This window comes from Mastacembelus armatus, chromosome 3 (assembly GCF_900324485.2).
Source record: "Mastacembelus armatus chromosome 3, fMasArm1.2, whole genome shotgun sequence".
Taxonomy (NCBI): Eukaryota; Metazoa; Chordata; class Actinopteri; order Synbranchiformes; family Mastacembelidae; genus Mastacembelus; species Mastacembelus armatus.
In genome coordinates this window covers 11,151,124-11,164,871 of record NC_046635.1, presented here as the reverse complement: position 1 = coordinate 11,164,871, position 13,748 = coordinate 11,151,124, and the positions used below count along the sequence as shown (strand labels likewise).

Sequence of the window (13,748 nt, the reverse complement as noted above, 5' to 3'; positions counted from 1 at the left end):
GTTACCTATTTTTTTTTCCTTTGGCTAATGAGCAGGCCCTGTTAAGAATGACCCTGTTAAGAACTCTGTGTTACCAAGGCTTGTATGTATTAGTGATAAAGTTGGCTATGCTCATGGGAAAGAGAGGGGCCATTGCACAGAGGACAATCTTTCAACACAGGTGCACTATCTCCCTGTGGGCATAGGTCAAAGGCTACATGAGTATTATGAAAAAAAGGCCCTTATAAGAGGTGGGACACCAGCTGTTTCTTTTTTGCATTTTAATTATATCATTTGAATTCAAAAGGCAATAGACTTATTGTGAAGAATGATCAGAAAGGTTCTGAGAATGCGGTTGTGATTTATTTATTGTGTTGGCACTGACACGCTAAGTAATCGGAAACTGCAGAAGCAATCTTTTTATACTACTTAAATGTTAATCTTTTTATTTGTAGTTTATAATCTGTATCAAAAGTGAAATGTCAGGGTTTCAGTCATTAAAGTTGCAGCTCTTTAGTTGCTCAGTATGATAGAGAAGCTGGTGGGTGTTTGGTCTATGAATTGCTTGAAGAACCCTCAACAGTCGTTTCACTCCAACAAGGTACTTCATGTTCCATGCAAATAAGCCCACATATAGACCCACTCTGTATATTCACCTCCACTCAACCCCACTCATTAATTTTCATTTTAAGAAGAGGACCTCTCAAAGGCCGTGTTGCTCCTTTTGTCAGTGCAATGCTGCTAATAAAGATAGCTGCATAAGACTGGGTTAAATATTGACACTGGCTGAGCACATCATCACTGTTCTTAAGTAGCTGATGTCTCTAGCGAGCTTGTGTGAGGGCAGTGCATGAACAACTAAACATTTCCCCTTATGAGATCTATGAATTTTACATAAAAAGGGATACAGGATAGTCAGAAAAGATACTGTGTTACAGCTCTCATAGCCTTATTGCGTAGCCTGAAGCAGCAACCAATTATGTGGTAATGAAATATTTACACTACCAAACTGAGAACGCCAGGGGTGAAAGCTAGATAATACAAGCCTGAGGAGACTGTATTCTGTGTCTCCTCTCTGACGTTACATCGGTGAAAATGTGGAACAGGAGATCAGCTAATGACAATAGGCTTAGAAGCAAGAACCTAGGCAGACCTGCAGTTTCGTAAGACTTGCTTTTGGTCACCCCTACTGCTGTAGGTATATTTCAGGGTTTTTTTCTGGGTCACAGTATATAATGAGGTGGGAAAGGGGCACATAATCATAACACAGACTCTCTAGAGAACAGCGTCAGACATGTTAAGTTTTACCTCTGAGTCCTTTTGACTTCTGATGGCTACTCCCTCACAATGATATGGCAATGAATCTGCATTCAGGGCAGAGTGTGATGTTTGTTCTGGAGGACTAATTGTGTTTGGGTAATGTTCCTGCTCTGAATTTAATTCTCACTGACTGCATTAATCATTACAAGTGGTGTTTGCCTGTATCTTAATCCAGCACCCCACTATCCCCCCCCACCCCGAATCACTGTCTTCCTCACTCCTATATGGCTCATTCCCCTCCGCTCTCTCCAAACTGTTTTTCATCCTTCGTCTCCATCTAACAAGCTTTTTGCTGCCCACATTCAGAGCAGCTCCACAAGGCCATGCTGCCATTGTTTGGCTGGTAAGTGACAAATGAGAGGCAGTGAGGTGTTGGAGACTCTTGTCAGCTGTGTGGGTGCAGGGCTGCCTCTCCCTTTACCCTACTAACACATCAGGGACTTACAGTGCAGCCCAGTCCAGATCTCAGTAGTCAGTCATCTTGTTCTTATCTAGTATGCACCCACACTTACATTAACAGTCCCGTATCAGTTCAGACAACCAGTGCAAGGCCTTACGTGCATTCCTAAGATTTTATTCTCAATCAAATGGGAGTCATAGATGTACAGTATGGAAGAAATCTTTCTGGTGGCTTGAGTGTCTATTCCCTTACTTCATCAGATGTGTTTCCAGCGCAAACACAAAGCGTGTGAGGAAGTTGTATTCTTAAACATGCAATACATAGTGCAAAGCACAGGAGTGCTAGAATTGTGTCATGCTAGATGTGATTCAGATGAAAGTCTTGCATGTCAGCCCAAATTCTTAGCCAGAAGACAGGGAGGAGTTTAGGCATGATATTAATGTGCTCTGGATATATCATCTTGCTTGTGAAGAATACCCAGAGAGGTTTGGTTGATGCTGTTGAAATATAGAAAACATGTGTACTCTATCTCTCTCTTTAAAAAAAATGGCATTGCAGCCTTTACAGTTTTGAGATATTCTTGTTTTGTATGATAAGGTTTTTACTAGCATTATCACAGCTAAAAAACTGAAATCTGTTGTTTTCCTCCCTAATGTTATGAGTAAATATTATAAGTGGAAATATATATATATATATATATATATATATATAAAAGTGTGCACTGATGCAATGAACTATTTTTCAAGCCCAAAATATGAACATCTCAGCTTGCTGGGTGCCTCTTGTTTTGCTGAAACAAAAATAAAAAATGCTCTTCTCCAGCTGTGTACAAGTAATTATTGTCATTGCTGTCCAAAATGGAAGGTTGTTATGTTGACACAGTGCAGTGGATAATGGAGAGAAGGGCTAGGGCAGGTCCTGATTTGCCCCATTCAACTTCCAGATGGTACCTTGCCAGTACACATGTCATCAAGTGGCTGTAACAGTTGTTTGGGTACCCCTATGACTCCACCCTGCTCTCGCCTCCTGCAGGCAGACTTATTGTACTGCAGTTTTGGCAAGCTCCTCCCAGCATGGTTTTCATAAAAGCACCAGGAGGTTAAGCTGTTAATTAACTACTGAAAGAGGAGGCCAACAGCTCGCTGTTAATTTGCTTTACTCTTTTTTTCTTATTTGGGGATTGACATCATTTCCTGCCTGTTTTAGAGACATTGCTGAGTGTCACAAAAGCAGGACCCAGCTCATTAAGAAGGGGGGAAATGTGTTTATCTGGCTACGATTAGAAGTGCACATTATGTATGTATAGCCATGCTTATCCAAATGTACTTAATGAGGGAGACCCTGGACGCCAGTGCCGGGCTCCTGTGGGCATAGGCCCAGGCTCGTTATCACCACACAGGGCATTGATCTCTCTACCGCCCGCTTGCTTATCCTCCTCCTCCTCCCCTTTCAAAGACAGTGACTAGCACATGAATTATGTGGACACATTGATCAGCTGATTGAGAGCTATTGTTTAGAGCTCTGGGTCATTATTGAAAGAGGGATTACCCAGCTCTTGTTTTGTTCATGTGTATGGGAGAGTGTATTACTCAGTTTCTTGTCAAAGCACATATTCCTTTTAGCTCACCTTATATTTGCAATGGCTACACAAATGTGCAGACATTTACATGCACACACACAGAGCACATACAGCAGCCTACGCAATCAACATGGCCCAAATGACTGCCTGCATTGATTGCCTTCCCTCTGCAATTATGTTCCCATTGTTTACTTTCTAGCATCTTACTCATTCAAACGGAATTCAATAATTATTGCTTTATTTAATGTTAAAGTAAGTGAGAGTGGTGGGTGTGGAGCACCAGTAGCTGTATTGTCTTTAAGTGTCTCTATGACCCATCCCAGGCTACTTTGTTTCATAGGCCTATGTTAAGTCATCGTCTCCAAGGACACCTACAGTGATCCATCTTTACCTTGCTGCCCTCCCGCACAACAGAAAGGTCCGTTTTATTCCCCTCTTCCCTCCTGGAGACAAATACACAGCCTGTTTTTATTCACCGGTAGTGATGGATCATTTCTACAGCAAGGTAGTAGAGGAAGCAACCTGGGACATTATGGGCTTTGAAACAGAGGGATAGGATCCGGTGGTGGGGTGGCAGAGATTAGGAAGAGTAGAGAAGAAGAAAGGACAAGGGTGGGGATGAGGTTCAGCAAACAGTAGGTAGGCAGTTTGGCCTCGGTATACACAGTCCCCTTTAAGCCACAACCTAACTTTCAGGCATGTTGCAGCTTGCAGTGGCTAATTCAAAGCAGCCACCGCACTTGGCACCCAGTGGGGCCTCTGTGGTTGGAGCTGTTGTTCGTGCTGTTGGCAGACAGGGAATCACAGGCCAAGCTGAAAGCACTCACTGACTCCAGTCCCTCTGTTTTGCTTTGCTAAATAACCTGCTTACGTTCCAGGGGAATCCCAGAATGCTGATTTATGAGAATCAAGTCCCCAACAATTCTCTGCACATGTACAAATAGACTGCTGCGGGAAAGAAAAAGGTCATTACATTGAAATATTTTCATTCTATTGACCATAACACCAAATTTAACCCTTACAATTAAAATAGTCTGTTTTAAAATGTAACTAAATCCTGATTTATTTCCATGTCTCTTTATACACAAAAATTATAGTAAAAATATACATGTATTCTATAGTACATGCATATATGACCCCAGTCATATAGTAATACTTTAGCTAAATAACAGTGTTTTCTTCTCTCTTTGGCTAGAGTGTGTTTTTCAACCCAGCAGGCACATTATATTGTCTCCCAATTGAGTGAAATACAGTTACCTCATTGGTTATAATTGTCACCATGACATCACTGTGTTTGAATAACGAAGGCGCTGCTTGACGTATTCTTACACATCTCAAGCCAGGAACTAGTTTGTCATTTTCTTGCCAGAGAAAACCTGACCCTTATCTCTGTGATTTTGGAGAATAAAATCTTCTGATTCATATGAGACAGGTCTGCTCTATTGCAGTGGATTGCTTGACTTCAAGTGTGAATTGCAGTTTTGTAACCTGTGTAAGCCTCCCATGAAGTGTATGCGTATGTACGCGCACACACACACACACACGCATACACACACACACACACACACAGACACCGGCTTTTAGTGGCGAGAATCAGGGAGACAATTACAAAGCAATATCCAGGCAGATACTCACTGGCTCTCACACAGAGGGAATTTGGCAGCTCTCTTGGAATTGATAGCTATTTAGCTCACAGATAGTCATCTGTTTTAATGCATTAATTTTGTATTAACAGCACTGCCAAATTTAATGGTGGAAATTAGGGTATGATCATAATGGTATGTGTCTGTGTGTGTGTGTGAGACTGCATGTTTGTGTGTGTACATTTCTGATGTTCTTTTTGTCTATACTTTTGTATGTGTTTGTTGCGTGTACATGCTGTATTATAAGGCTCCATTGGGAGCCATTCTTTGGAATTACCGGCTCTCTGTCTCCCTTCCACCCTTCCAGTAATACCCACCTCCATCTTGTGTTAGTTGGACTCAGCAACCACACAGTTTTGTGTTAAAGGTGCACTTTTACTTTGCATTTAAGTGGATGGAAACGCAGATGTATGCAGTGCTCTGGGTGGGTGGTGAAACTGATACAGGCGTGTATTGCCCACTCAGAGGGCAAAGTGCACTGCAGAGCTGTGAGAGAGAGGATGGGGTGGTGCCCACACCGCCCCTGTCCCTCTTTACCTGAAAAAGTACAGATCACTGCTTCAGCCTCCACAGTAAGAGACAAGGTGCTCCATCGGAGAGACGCTTGAAAAACCATGATTGCCTTTTTAAACTATGAAAACCACCACACTATAAAGCAAAGCTTGGAGGTGGACGTGCCAGAGTAAAAAAAAAAATCTCTAATTGAAGGTGATGGGGTATATCATGTTAAATGTGATTTTTAAATCTATAAAACAAATTTTCAAAGGCAATATTTTGGAACTTTCTTTTAAAGCACTAATATAACTACAATAAAACAGAAGGCCTTCAAGGCGCCTACAATCAACTTGTCTGTGATTTTATCTTTCAAATCAGACCACACATACAGTACATTCACATGCACACAGCATGTCTCCCATGGCCACTTGCTCTTGAGTATATCACTGCATTCCAGGTAGTCACATATTTATGCTTGCTGAATCTCCTATGTAACTGCTGTAGATTTCCACACAGTCAGTGGTATTGAATCCATGCCACTGAACCACCCAGCCCCTCCACCCATACTGTGCCCCACCGCTCCCCTCCTGTTGGGGCCTCAGTAGGGTGCTTAGAAACCCCAGATCCAGGCCGACCAACTCCTCCCAGCTCAACATGACTTTTTCATTAAGCTGCCAAATTCCTGCACTCCAGTTGGAGGTGATTTATCAACTAGGGGCTTCATTGCAGGTTCATAGGAAACAGACATAGGCCCTGTCTTGTGCATTATTATGTTTCATATTCAAAGTGTGTATGCATGCATGTGTGCGTGTGTATCTGGCTGAACCAGAGAGGGAGATGGACTGCGAATGTACTGTGATCATACTGTGTCTGTGCTCTTAGATATCATGCTATGAGTCTCTCTTATGGATAATTTCAAAGGAATCCATTGAGAATCCATGTTTGTGTATGTGATGTTCAGAGGGTTGTTGTTCACCTAGGTGAATCTATGCAGTTCTATGCAGTCTGGAATACTGAGTGAGCAGCGACCACCTCACTGATCACTCTTCATTGGTTTGATCTCCTATCTCTTTCACTGACTCTAAAATGCCCCAGACTGCCTTGGGTCACGGCCAGTGCAGAGATGGTGAAAGTGGTGGTTTACAGGTGTTACCGTTTGACATTTTAGACAGAGCTACAAGCACTGGGCAGGCCTGTTTTGGCCCTGCTTAGCCCATCTTCCTGGCCAGTCAGGTTTATAGTGAATTATGACCGCTTCTGGGGCAGGCAGTCTCAGGTTTACTCCTATATAAACCCTGTGCTTTTTATGGGAAACTATAAAACTCCCAGGATTTTTTTTTCTACCTCCCGAGACTAGCTTTGAAGTTTCAGTCAGGTGCTGTCATTTTTTTAAACTTGTCTTCTTGTAGATTTTTGGAGCCTTGAGTCATTTGCGGCAAGAACTTTCTTTTTTAATTCAAAACATCTGCTACGACTAAAAGCAGTTTGCATGATGGATTTGGTGTTATCTATAACTGAATCTGTCTCTCCAGTTTCTCTCTACCTTAGTTCTGATGCAATATTTGTGCACAGAGGAAAAGGAGGAGAAGGAGGAAGGCTCCCACAATATCCAGCAACACCTATTCATGACATCATGGATGGCTTAAAATGAGGCGAGAAAGGAGAGCACACAGAGACACAGAACCTTTTACAATCACCTAATAACTCTATTACACTGAGCTGTGGGGCTCACAAAGAAAAGGGGGGGTGGGGAACTCCTATTCCTTTTCCTGGAAGTGGTGTCTTAATGCACATTTTAGGTGTAGAAGTGAGAAATATGAAACCAAAGAAAATGAAATACAATAGCTCAGAAAACCCCATAGCAATATTACAATATTGCCAGAAAATTAAACATTAGGAAAAAGGGACAAGCGCATTTTAGGGAGGCATAATATTGTTATGACTTTTTTTTTCACTGGCCTGTCAACACCTGATTTAGATGTAATGTGGTTAAATGTCTTATGTTTCCATTGCTTTTACATTTTCCAGCCAGAGAAATAGGGAATCCAGTACAGGAGAGGATAGTACAGTTTCCTCTTGATGAAAGGTTCTGTTTCTCTAAGTATAAGCACATATATTTTCATCATTGCATTTTACCTGGTTACAAGTGGCAGATTTTATGACTTGGAGCATTAATTTACTGTTAAATGTGTCTAGCAGTGCTTCATCTTCATTTAGTTCTTGGTTAAACAATTGACAATTGTCACAAATTAAATGTATACACTAAAAGCTTTTTAGGTGTCTATATTCATCAAACATCTTTTTGTGGACAACCTATTACAATATACAACACATTTTTTGTTGTTTCAGCATGCCTCACAGGAGGGGCCAAGGTGATTAGAGTGAAATGAGAAAACTATGAGAGATTGACATTGATTGCAGGCACTGAAATCAACAGCGAGTTATCAGAGTTTGATATAGGCGCAGCACATGGCGGGCATGAAAAAAGTGACCATACTGAGTCAAGGGCTTTTACTGTAAACATGCAGAAGCCATCAGTGTGATGCTTTAGGATAATGGTCAATACCTCTGTTGCTCACACCAGGCCTAGCCATATTGTGTTGGCCTTGCATCATTGATTGAGGCACGCAGGAGGTAATTAGACTGGAGCTCTGTGGTTTGACAAGCGGTTGTGGTGGTATGGTGTCACTACAGGGTGTAAGGCATGTTGTGACACTATGGAGCGTGGGCTAAAGTCTGGACAAGGCCTGCTGCCAGAGGAAGCGCGGGGGTTGACAGGTCAATACTGGTGCTGATTTCCTGTCTTCTGAAGGTTGTCCTCCTGTTGCGGAATGTTTCAGTTTCTCTCAGAGTGTGCTCAGTCCCCCTCCTGCATCACCACCGGCTGACTTCACCTCTTTCTCTATGAGAGAGTGAGGATTTAACTCACTATGATCAATATTTAGTATCCCATGCGTGAAACAGGCAGATGTTTGGAGTTTCCTTTTCAGAGACAGGAGGCTTCTGTTGAGTGAAGGGGATCAATGTTCCCTTCCGTCTGTGAGGCTGTAGACCCACGGCTTCTGAAGGGTGGCTGATGTGATTTCTGCCTGCTCTTGGGCCCCTGAGATTTGCGTGCCTCCCAGGCCTCTCCTGTCCAGTTAGCCTGCTGATACAGACACTCACACAGACAAAGTGCGCAGTCCAAACAGTTGTCCTGAAGTGGAAGAGGTCTGGATGTTAAACAACAGGGCTGTGATTGGGAATTGATTTGTTCATTTGCCAACTGTGTGAGTGAAAGTGAGTCGGTGGTGCCTGGCCAGCTTTCTGCCATCTACAATAACCTCTTTCTCTCTCTTTTCCTCTCTCTCTGTCTCTGTTTTCCTTTCTTTCTCTATGTCTCTCTCTCCTTTCCCTCCCACAGCACCTGCAGCAGCACGAAAACGCCGTGGAGGGTGATGCCTGCTACTACCACTGTGTGCTGTGCAACTACTCGACCAAGGCCAAGCTCAATCTGATCCAGCATGTGCGCTCCATGAAGCACCAGCGCAGCGAGAGCCTCAGGAAGCTTCAGCGCTTGCAGAAGGGCCTGCCAGAGGAGGATGAGGACCTCAGCTCCATCTTCACCATTCGCAAATGCCCCTCTTCAGATACAGGTCAGAACCATCCCCCGTGGCCCTGATATAGTATCTCTTTGTGTGTGTGTGTGTGTTTGTGTGTGTGTGTGTGCGTGCGTGCGTGTGTGTGCGCCCCTTTCTTGATCTCTCCACCTATGCTGCTCTGTCTTCTGTTCACATGAACACACACAAAACCATTTGATCAGCTAAGACACCTCGTATGAGTTGCCAAAATGTGTATTCACAATGGATGACTTTCTTTGCACTTTTCCGTATTCTTCCCCTCAGAGTTTGTGTTACCATTAACAACATCTGTGTAGAAATTACAGCAGGATCTTTTTTTTTTTTTTTAAGTGGAATTGTGTTGATGACTTTTTGTTTGTTTTCAAAAAAGTGGATGGGCAGAAATACCCCAAATATACAAGTATCTAATCCAAATGTGCATTACTGTTTTTAAAAAAAGGAAGATCAGCACATTACACTTTTTATCAAATATATCTTTGATTATTAGATTTTAGATTTATCAAAAATGTCCATTTTTGATAAATGGAGTCCCCAGTCATGGCACCGGTCCCTGTTAATGGGTGCTGTTCTTTTTGGCCATTAAAGACATATTCAGAGAGAACATTAAGGCCAGAGGAGGAGGAGCTGAACAACAGCAGCAGCTGCAACAACAACATGAACACCAAAAACAGACACAGCTACAACAACAGTAGCACAACTGAAGCAAAGTGGTTCGACTGCTCATTTATTATGGGCTGATTAGGAAGAGTGAGCTGTGGTCAATTAACACTCTTTCTTCGCAGAGATTTGGTTTTCTAATCACTTTAACTCCTGTGCCCTGACAAAGGAGCTCTATTGTGTGTCCCTCCAAGAGGGAACCATTACTTCCCTCACACACATACTCGCTGTCTGTGTTATGTAGGGGGAAAAAAAAGGCCAGCCTGTGAAGACGCTTTGTTCCAAGGAGGCAGGGATAATGAAGCCAGCGGCCGGGAAATTGCGCAAAAGGCAGTCACAGATCTGAAGCAAATCATTAGAGAACATATTTAGCTGAGCAATTAGGGACAATTAAGCTTTCTGCTCGCTGCACTCCAAATATGTTAATGACTACAGTACAGTGGACAAGCGAACATGCAAAGGCAAGAAGGGCCATTTAGGTTAAAAGGGTTGGGGGGATGGGAATTTACTTCTTTCAGACAGGAGAAGTTGTTGTGCTGTTTGCAAATAAGTGTGTTTTCCTTGTTTTTAGCAGATGTTGTATTTATCAATCTTTTTTCTCTCTCTCTTTTAACCTTTGATGTGCCCATAGCTGTGCCATGGTGAGGGCTCTGAACCTTGGGTTAAGTAATAGGCCCCTGCAGTGGGGCTGTGTGTGGGCAGTATTATTGCAAAGACACACATACATGTAGACAGAGCTTCATCAAATTTACTGTGAAAGTTGTCAGCGCACTTTCCATATAATGTCTTTTTGGTTTGACCGTGTGTTTCAGTGGTGAGGATGACCGATTGCTGGGATTGTGTTATTGCTTTTTTTTAATCTTGAAATTTGGGGATTGCTTCACTGCTTTTACTCTTAGTCACTGTTTTCAACTCAACTCCCGTTTAAAAGTGTTTTAAATGAAATCCTGTGGGAAAAAAATCTTGATCAAACCTCAGTAACGATCGTAACTCTTAATCTGTAATCGTTAACAGTGTTGGCTCCACAAACATCACTTCAACCATGTCACACCCCAAATACCTTGTTCTAACAGCACCAGCTGTGCTGGTCCAGCTCATAGCTCACCCCTGCACTAAGACTGAACCATTCCCTCCCAGTGTAATATTTAATTTCCTCTTCGCTAGCTCTTCTGTGGCACAGGCCTCTTTTTTGTGGTTGAAGCATAGTTGCTAAAGTGGTGGAACGTTCCTTGGCTTGTTAAAACAGAGTTGCCCCTGGATTTCTGGGTCACCTAGACAGTAATTCCCTGGCCTGCTGCTGTTCTGTGATCCTGCAAGTGGTTCTCCTCTGGCGTTAGTTGCTAGTCTTGTAGTCTGCCTGGGATTTTTCCCAAAGCATATGAATCCTGCTTTTCCCCCCAGAATGCTCACAACTATCATTAAACACATGACAACATTGCACAGAGAGGTGGTAGGAAAAAAGGTAGCATGACTTAATTCTCTCCAAATCCAATTTCAGACAAAATGTCTTTGAGCCAAGATCTTTAGGTTTAGCTGATTGACATCTTTCTGTGAAAGACAGATTGAAATTATTAGGCTAGTTCATGCATGAAACAGTAAGTTTTACACTTTGCAGCTTTGCATATTAATGCCCCCCTTATGATGATGCAGGAGACTGCAGAGATTTGGTGCCACATATCCCCTCTACACTGGTTATCCAAGGGGAGCAAGGACAGCAGAAATTAGGTTTCTGTCCAATTAGACTAATGCAGGGATAAAACGTCTGCATTGTTTTAATTCTTGCCCATATTGAAAATGTGCTGCTTCGGCATGTTGCTATGTGGCCCCGCCTCCATTTGTCTTCTTTAACCCTTTATCTGTGGGGAAACAAAGAAGGCCTCTGAGGGACCCCAGCCGCACAGCTGCCCTGTGTGCAGAGATCACTGAACAAAGCTCAGCACTGTCTTGAACCATTGCTGTCTTCACCCAGTCCAAGCTTCTAGTTTTAAGGATAGCAGCTCATTACCAGGTGGCAGGTGTACACAAACAAAAGAAAATAGATATGCATGTGACAAAGAAGAGGAAAAGGAAATGGTAAATCCCCCCATTATATATTTACTTTTGAAGACAGGTTTGACAGTATCAGGACAAAAACATAATTTAGGTTTGGAGGTTGCAGAGAAAAGGAAAAACCCAGTGTCACATTGAAGTCAAGAATGAGGGGTTAATGGTGATAAAGCGTCAGTCAGTGTGTACAGTATGTGTACACCAGAAAACCAACACAGCATACAGAGAGTAAGAGAAATAGGAATGAACGCAGAAGAGTAGGGAAAACAAGTTTGAGGACTTGCATGTGACAGTTTGTTTGACACTTGAGTGTATGATGACCCTGTTTCGTATGAATGATGTTCACCAGGGCATATAACTCAATGACACATTGAGGTTTCTCATTTCTTAACATTTAATCGACTAAAGTTTTTTTGAGCATAGAAAAGAATGAGATCATGCCTTTAAAAAGGGCAAAGTTAAATTGCACTGAAGGGTAGATGCCCTTTTACAAGAAATGTTTGCTTTTTGTGTGTGTGTCTGTGTGTGTGTGTGTGTGTGTGCGTGTGTGTGTGTGTGTGTGTGTGTGTGTGTGTGGCAGAGAGAGAAAGAGAGAAAAGAGATGCAGGATAAAACATTTTCTAAGGGTAAAATATTGGTGGTGGTGTAGTGTGTGTTTATATGTATGTGCATGGAGGAGGCAGAGATGGAGAACAAACGTGGCTGACAGTGTGGATTAGCTCCTGCTGTAAATCTGCCTCAGTCACAGATGGCAGGCCCTTGATCGCTGGGCTGTGACGGCTTGGCTCTCATCGCAGGAGGAAATCCCTGTCTGTGAGCCTAGGAGGCTGGGAAGGAGAAGGCTGGGGCCGCCTGGGCAGCCACCACTCATTGTCTCCCGTCTGTGTCGACATAGGCACAGGGTATTGAAGAGCGAAGACTGGTTTGGGGTGGGGGGGGTGTCTTACTTTGACTCTGCAGTTGTTTCATCCACCACTCCCAGAGAGCTTGTAAGTGGAACTTAAGCCTCCAGTTTAAATCAGCGTTACTTTTAATGACCAGTTTGAGAAACTGGGCAGGGGAGCTGTGTGTATTATTAAATGGAAATGAGATGAAAGGATGCATACAAATTACTGCATAATAGCGGTATCCAATATGAGATCCATTGCTTGTTTCGCTAAAAGGGGTGCGCTTTCAGGGTCACACACCTAATAGCAAGGCCTGTCCTGACAACAGAGGCATTTCTCTTCCCTCCCTGTATCCCTCCCTCTCCTTTTCTGCCTCATGCATAATTCTTAAGACACACAGAAAAAGCTGGAAAATGGACTGTGATGTGGAAACTGCTCTAATAAGGCAAAAAAGAGGAAAAACACATATATTTTAGGGTTAGCAGTTAATACTTTGCATTTCACATTGAGAGTCAATGATGGAAAATAGGCTGTGTTGACAACCAGTCAGTCAAAATACAATACCAAATGTCTGACTGGCGTTTAAACTATAAACTATTAAACTATACTGTCATCCTTTTATTATCTCTTCTCCATTTAACTGCTTTTTTTGCAATATAGTCTGTATTCTGTAATCTCCCTGCTATCATAATCTAGCTATCTGTATGTCCACTGGCTAAGCTAAAGCATTTAAAGCCAGGTAGACTCAGAGGTGAGCCGAGCCACGCTCTGATGGCATGCAAGGGCCGGGGTCTGAGATTTTGGTCCCCACAGGCAAGAGCAAAACAGACGGTAGCCATTTCTGGAATGTCCTCCTTTATTCATGCTTGTTAAAATGCAAAGTAAACCTTTCCAGAAACAGGATATTGTAGCCTCTAACCACCAGTCCCTTTCTACATGCCACACTGTGGCCAATCTGAAAGTAAGTTGTACAGACAGATAGAAAGACACTGTTGCAATGCGCTTTTAATAAAGGCTGTTATTGCCCTAGTGATGCAGAGTGGATATGAGGATGAGGACTGTGCAGGCCTGGATGAGCAGGGCCCCAGAGGGCCTGCAGTTCAGTCAGGCCTCTGTCAGTCG

General features: G+C 42.9%; 1 protein-coding gene across 2 annotated transcripts in view; it reads left to right on the top strand.

Moving 5' to 3' along the window:
- zfhx3b (zinc finger homeobox 3b) overlaps positions 1–13,748 on the top strand; it is a 136,364-nt gene that overhangs the window by 68,680 nt on the left and 53,936 nt on the right. For both annotated transcript variants that reach the window (XM_026320627.2, XM_026320625.2), the window contains exon 5: positions 8,820–9,051. In XM_026320627.2, the coding sequence (XP_026176412.1) occupies positions 8,820–9,051 (232 nt within the window). The remainder of the gene's footprint in view (positions 1–8,819; positions 9,052–13,748) is intronic.